Source organism: Eurosta solidaginis, chromosome 4 (assembly GCF_040869045.1).
Source record: "Eurosta solidaginis isolate ZX-2024a chromosome 4, ASM4086904v1, whole genome shotgun sequence".
Lineage (NCBI taxonomy): Eukaryota > Metazoa > Arthropoda > Insecta > Diptera > Tephritidae > Eurosta > Eurosta solidaginis.
Window position 1 is genome coordinate 267487381 of NC_090322.1, and position 7836 is coordinate 267495216.

A 7836-nucleotide genomic window follows, 5' to 3' on the forward strand; every position below is an offset into this window, starting at 1 on the left:
AAGGAACCTCTTGAAATTAAGGTACTTTTTGGCAAGAACTAAGAGAGAGAGAGAGTGAAATTATAGATATTAGATCATTGTGAATGATAACTAAGTGTGATATCTTCTGCATAGACGCCAAAATTCCAAAGTGATTGGATCACCTGATTTGTAATTGACTATCGCTGTCTCATCAGCAGTGTAGAAACATTGGTGAGCAATGTGTATAATTACGTTTCATATATTTCTCAGGGAAGTACTCAATTGAAAAATATAATTTCGCTATTGGAATTGCAGCCAAAAAAGATGCTACATCCATGTCAAACTCGCTGGCTATCCTGTGTTTCTGAAAAAAATTCTTTCGTATGGTGCTCTTCAAACAATTTCTGAAACAGGGTATTTTTGAACCAGCAGCCCGGTAAGGCGATAGTCCCCTCAGGCATCGAAATAATCTTAAAAGAAATCGAAAGTTTTACAAAAGGTGTCTTAAATAATTTCTCTATAAATTCACGAAAAATTTTGCTTTTTGCAAAAAAATTTCAAATTTCTTCAAATTATTTTTTAATTTAATGGGCGGTTAAATGTTTGTGTTTAAACTCAAACCAATTATCTCCAAAAAACCGGGTTTTATTTCATTTTTGGGTAGCTGAAAGTCATTGTAGTATGCAATAAATATACCACTATTTATTTTTATAGACGTCGAAAAGCTTCAATCACAACAGACTGCTAATGATTTCGCACTTCGTACTGCCGCCGAGGAAAAAATTGGTTACCGGAGGCCACGAAAAAACAACTGATACGATGAAGAATGCCGCGTTGCAATCGAAAGAAAAGACGAAAACGGCGACCTTGTAACTGATGTCCAAAGAGTGCTTAGATTATGGAGGGAACACTCTCTGCTCTCCTAAATGGAGGCAGCAGAGATAAAGAACCCGATCCCGTAATCGATGATGATGGAATATATGTCCCCCCGCCCGATTATGACGAAGTTAGAATAGCAATAACCAGATTAAAAAACAACAAGGCCGTTGGTGCTGATGGATTGCCTGCGGAGCTATTCAAGTACGGCGGCGAGGAGTTGGTAAGGCGCATGCAGCAGCTTCTTAGCAAAATATGGGCGGACGAGTGCATGCCCGACGGTTGGAATTTAAGTGTTCTTTGCCCAGTCCACAAGAAGGGGAATACTACGAAATGCACCAAATATCGTGGAATCAGCCTTCTTGGTATCGCATATAAGGTCCTTTCAAGTGTGTTGTGCGAAAGATTGAAGCCCACCGTGAACCGGCTGATTGGACCTTATCAGTGCGGCTTCAGACCTGGTAAATCTACCATCGACCAGATTTTCACAATGCAATGGCATATGCTGATGACATTGATATCATCGGCATAAACACCCGCGCTGTTAGTTCTGCTTACTCCAAACTGGAAAAAGAAGCGGTAAAGATGGGTCTGGTGGTGAATGAGGACAAAACGAAGTACCTGCTGTCATCGAGCAAAGAGTCAGCGCATATGCGCCTTGGCAACTGCGCTACTGTTGGCAGCCATAACTTCGAAATAGTAAAAGACTTCGTTTATTTGGGAACCAGCATCAACACTAGCAACAACATCAGCACTGAAATCCAGCGAAGAATCAATCTTGCCAATAAATGCTACTTTGGACTAAGTAGGCAATTGAAAAATTAAGTCCCTCTCGGCGAACGAAAATCATACTATACAAGTCACTTATCGTACCCGTCCTGCTATATGGGGCAGAAGCATGGACCATGATATCAGCAGATGAAGCGGCTTTGGGAATGTTCGAGAGAAAAGTTCTTCAAAAGATTTATGAACCTCTACGCGTTGGCGGTGGCGAGTACCCAAGAAGATTTAATGATGAGCTTTACGCAGAGCTATACGCAGACGTCAACATAGTCCAACGAATTAAAACGCATCTGCTGCGCTGGCTAGGCCATGTTATGCGAATGAAAGATGATGCTCCGGCCAAGAAAGTGTTTATATCGGAACCCGCCTATGGAAGCAGAGGTAGAGGGCGGCCCCCAGTCCGTTAGAAGGACCAGGTGGAACACGATTTAAACTCCCTTGGTGTGACCAATTGGCGCCGGTTGGCGGACCGAAGGAGTGACTTGCGCGCTTTGTTGGACGGTCATAACCGTTTAGACGGTTAAGCGCCAATTAAGTAAATAATTTATTTTTATTTAAATATCTTTTAATATTCGCTCCTAAATGTATGCTAACAATTCGTTTTAAAAATTTGTATCCGAAAGAAAATTTTTGAAACAATCATTTCAAAATTGAAATATAAAGAATTAACAAGAACAAAAATTCAATTTATTTAAAGCAGGTACATTTAAAGTTGAATATAAATATAACTCTACAGGCATTTCCGACCCAGCTTTCTGGGTAGAATCCGAATGGCGAGATGTTCGAGGTTATGTAACCGAAAAGGGCTATTTGTAAACAATTTTGAGGTTAGGTGGTGGGTGGAAATTTTTTGTAAATTTTTTTAACTATTCAAAATATAGCTGATAAGCGTTTCTTTCAAAAGTTATGTTTCTTTCGAATACATAACCCCAAAGATCTTGAAACCCTGACGCGATAGGGTAATTCTTAGCTCGGACTCATATTCTTCGCAGAAGACTGGGTCGGAAATGATCCTCAGTTGCCCACCAATAACTCGTAGATCTGTGTTATTACACTAATGCAAGTAAATAGCTTTATTTTCTATAAAAATAATTTGAAGATATTTTAAATTTTTTTGCAAAAAGTTATATTTTGAGTGAGTGAATTTATAGAGCGCAGCGGCTGCGCTGGCTATCTTATGTTATGCGACGGTAGAGGGCGGCCTTCACTCCCCTGGAAGGACCAGGTGGAAATGATTTTAACTCCCTTGGTGTAACGAATTGGCGCCGGTTGGTTCTCACTGGCGTGTCTGTTGAACGGCCATAACCGTTTAAACGGTTAAGCGCCAATTAAGTAAGTAAGAATTTATAGATACATTTTTTAAGGCACCTTTTGTAAAAGATTATTTCTATGCCTAAGGAGACTATCGCCTTATCCGGGCTGCTGGTTCAAAAATGCCCTCTTTCAGAAATTGTTTGAAGAGCACCATAGTGAAAAAAGTCAGGTTGGTAGATAGCAAACACCCTAATGTACATATAAACTTAAATTCTGTTTTTATTTTTTATTTGGAGTGATCGCTTTTTAAGCTTGTCACCTGCTATCTATGGTGTAGGCGGCACATTCGAATGTAGCCCGATTTACTAAATTTAAAATAAATTAGCGATATAGACACTTACTTCCACGTGGTTATGGAATTAAATATATTTATATATTAGATAAAAATACATCACCATTTATTTCGCAGAAACGTAAATATTTATCAATAAAACTGCTAACGTTTTTTGATAAATTATAAAATACCCTGTTTTGTAAAAAATCAGTCTCATTCGCATGCATAGAATTCAATACCGTCATCCCGGGATGCAAAAATAAATTGCCTTAGTGCCGCATCGAAAGAAGAAATCAAAGACTTGTAATATCTGAATTTGACCATCGTGTGTCACAATTTACAACAATATTTGTTTTACTTATCTATCCTAAAATAATCGATTACTTTCATTGAATAAAAGATTGGAATTGTAACGGAAATTCTAATATCTTATTTCGCACCTGAGCGGGTCAAGGGCCTTAAAATATTTTGTGGCAAGGCATACCTGTCATAAAATACAGCAAAAATACTCAGACTGGAGGTTCAAGTTGTAAAAAATAAACGTGGCTCTTAACCGATTTCGTCCATTTTTACAGGAAGGAGTTCTTTTTATAAGAAAAATATGTGTACGGAATTTGGTAACGAAATGTCAATTCTACTTCGAGTGATAGCGTAAAATTCCTGCACCAAAATGAAGCGATGCCACGCCTATTTTCCAAAACTTTTAATTTTTAAACCTCATTGCTGTAATATCACATTGGAAGGAAGCACAATTTGTTTTTTCTCAGAGTGCCTATTATATTCGTCTACGTTTCTTTTATACATATTTTATAGGAAAGTGGGCGTGGTGTTTAACCGATTTCGTGCATATTTATCAAGTTTGTGTGTTTTCCGATATATTTCGTATATGAAAAGTGGGCGTATGTATCTTTACATTTTGTTCATTTTAAGTAGCAATGTGAAATGAATGTACCCACGGATGGATCGAACCTACTTTATATAACTTTCAATAAGATAAATATTTAAAAATTTACGTTAAATATACTGACCACAGACGCATTATATTTTTTTTGCTATGCACATCTGAGCATAAAAAACGAATTGTGTAAAAATAAGTGAAACTGATAGCCTCCTCTCCGCATGCCAATGTTGTACTGAGTTAAATAATCAGGGAGATATAAGGCAAGTTCAATGAAATTTTGAATATTACTCAGAACTTTTGAACCCCCTGTTAACAAAGAACAACAAAATGTGGTGAAAAGTTAAATTATTTTATTAATTTATAAATTTTGGCTATACATTAATTTACGTAATGGCCACTGGTAATAACTTAGAGAGAAATATTGGACGCTACTGGATCGATAAACCACAGTCACTCGCTTTGACGCCAGGTTTCTTTGTACATATTTTTATCTCTTATGTTGGAGCTATCTTTTTCAAAATTTCCTGGTTTATTGGTGTCTTTACTAGTTGTGTACTCGCTGCTGTGCTTATCAATCGCAGTCGTAGACGATATATTTTGGTGAGCATAAAAGTTTAGATATGAGTGTTCGAAGTGAAACTAAATTAGCCCTTAAGTACACATAATACAGCTATTTGAGTTATTTGAATGAAAGTGAAGTACTTCCTAAATCAAAGAAATTTCCACTAATTCAACGAAGGAACCAGAATATAGAAGGGTAAAGACATGCGCGAAAATTGTGATGTGCTCGCTCAGCGAAAATTTGGGTTCAAGGCCTGGGAAAGCAACATAAAAATACTTTTAAAACTAGTTTCCAAGCTCGGTCGCTCTTAGCGGTCTTTAGTTCTTCAATACAAACAATTCTCAGTGAAAACTCATCTACCTTGCAGATGCATCTCTGACAACAAAGCACCTCCCCCTATCTTTAACACTCTCTTCAACGTTAAGACTTCTGTAGCTACAAAAACAAAATATATGTATATATAATAGGCACAGCTTCTACTCCGATTTGAACCATGGTCCTTTTTAGTTTTCTCCACAATGTGGCGGGCGGGACCTACACGTTTTATCCGAACGGCAGCTGCAGGGTAGATGCACTTTCACTCAAGAGCTTGTAATGGCAGAAATTCACTCGGAGTGTTTGCCAAACAACTATCGAGGGGCGACCCCGCTTATAAAAACTTTTATAATTGAAAAGAGCAATAACATGAAAAAACTGAACCTTTTTACGCGGATCTTTTGTATTTTTCAAACTAATTGCAGAAGCTGAACGAGTTGTTCCTTCCTGATGATTGGTGTTGGACAGAAGCAGGAAACGATACCAAATCGAAACCGGAGTCGGAACTGAGCAGAATACGGAACCAAAACCAAAATTAGACGTCAAATTAATACCGAAACCGGAACATAAACAATATGAAATTTTAGAGCCCCATGAGCGTATATCTGCAATTTCGCAAGCCACTTTGGGAAGCTGAACGATGCTAAATGATCTCATGTAAAGTTTGTTGGCCGAGAATTGTAGGAAATATCTTAGGTTTACTCTGTGGTCCCTGATGATTGGTGTTTTATCGAAACCGAATCGAATCCGAAAGTGGAATCGAAACCAAAACTCAACCAGAATCGAAATTTCAAAAGGTACTGAGCCGAACCGAAACCGTACCAAACACTTTACTAAAACCAGGACCGACACTGGACTTTAATTGAGATCCGGGAAACGGAAACTAATGCAACTCTAGACCTCGCAACTAGACCCTAACCGGAGCGAAAGCAAGAACCTTAACCGAGAACAAAACTAAATACAAACGCTGGCCAAAGCCGGACTGAAATCTGGACCGAAACTGAAGCCGAATCCTGAAATGCAATGAGAACCAAAACAGGGACCGAAACTTGGCGGAAGCCGTGCCGAAACTGAACCAAATACAAACCAAACAAAACTGAAACAGGAACTTAAGCGAACTAAACTGGGACAGACCCGAACTTTCAAAAAAACACGGAACCAGAACCAAAACCCAAGCAAAAAGCGAAAATTGCTCCAAACCAGAATAAAAAGTGACCAGAAACGAGAATGTAAAGGGGACCAAATCGGAACCAGAAATAAACATAGAACCAAATGTAAAATAAACTCAAGGTTTTGCATAGTAACGATTTGCGTTAATTTCACAAATGCACTGATATTTATATAATTATACTCTCGAACCAATAATCTTACTCTATAACTTCCCTTTCTCTGTCACAAACATACAGATCTCACCAATTTCACTCGTGAATGTGTCTGCCATTATTTCGATAGCTGCCTCCTGGAATGAAAGTGCATTAATTACCTCTCGTAACCTGAATGGAATCGCCATTGTCCTCACAACCGTGTCCTTTGTAATTCATGGCAGTGAAATTGCATCGAAATATCATCGCGGGCTTTGTTTATCTCTGGAAAAACTTTGTCTTACCAGCGGTGCCTCCATACAAATTATATCCACGGAAAATTTGAATGACAATAGCGAATTTAATCCTTTTTGTATGCAAGACATATTGTGTTTGATATTCGGAGTATTTGCAGTAATTACAATATTCACGAAATGCACAACGATCGACTCACCAGTACAAAATTTGCTCAAAGGTGATGAACCGGCGGCATAAGGGTGTGTAGTGCAACTATATCGTCCACCCATAATGAACAATAATAAGGAAGCGATTTTCAAAGAACATGTTGTAATGAATGAACCGATGACGCGTACCAAAAGTTTTATAAGTGGATTGAGTCCGTTAGCAAGACTCCTAGCATATCGTTCTATGCTTGCATTCATCCGAGGGCTGCCGCTAACAGACGCCTTTACTATAGCAGTGGAAATTGGTGTTGGGCGAACAAGCGATAACTGGGCTCGAATCGTAACATACGATCACGGATCGGTAAACAAAATGGGATTATAACATACGATAGCGAACGGAACGTAATTTATTTTCAATTCACAATAATTTTTACGATCCACATTAGATTGGATTGTATTTTTAGCCCACAATAGATTTTGAACTGTCAAATTGGTTGCAAAAAATATAAAAAATAAAGTAAATAATTACGATGGATCCAATTTTATTGTTTTGTTTGAGCTCAAGTGATAGCGAAGGCGATGAAAAAATTGTCCGGAGGCAGCTAAGAGAACACAGTAACCCGTTGGACTTATCGAACAAAGCGTAAGCATATCATTTATGTATTATTTCTTTGTAACAAATAATTATTTCAGATTCTTGAAGAGATTTCGCTTAAATAAAGAAACTTATAGTTACCTTCTGGAGAAATTAAATTTGAAGCAAGCCGATGCCAAAGCGTTTCCTCCAATTTTGCAATTGGCAGTTACGCTTTCACTTCTTGCCAGCGGTGGCTACCAGCACAATGTCGGTAGTGACTATTTGGTAGGAATGTGCCAGAGTCTCGAAGTTGACATCACATGTTGTTGCCGAGATGGAGAGGAAGCTGTGTGCGGAATTTATATGCTTTGAACCAGATGACTCCCAAAGCTGTAAAGAATGGTTCGTGGAAAAATATAAAATACCTGGAGGTAAATTTAATAATAATTGTTGTGAAATTACAGAATATAGTTATTAATTTTTTAGTGATTGGATGTGTGGACGGTTCACATATTGGTTTACAAAAACCTGTAGCTAACGAACACATGTACTTCAACCGTAAAGGGTA

The 7836-nt window shown here is 38.1% G+C and overlaps 1 protein-coding gene across 1 annotated transcript; it reads left to right on the forward strand.

The window, feature by feature from the left end:
* The first annotated feature begins 4499 nt into the window (after positions 1 to 4499).
* LOC137248836 (uncharacterized) lies at positions 4500 to 7292 on the forward strand. Its single transcript, XM_067779730.1, has 3 exons — positions 4500 to 4709; positions 6393 to 6762; positions 6793 to 7292. The coding sequence occupies exons 1-3, from the start codon at positions 4500 to 4502 to the stop codon at positions 7071 to 7073; spliced, it is 861 nt and encodes a 286-aa protein (XP_067635831.1). The 3' UTR covers positions 7074 to 7292.
* The last annotated feature ends 544 nt before the right edge of the window (positions 7293 to 7836 follow it).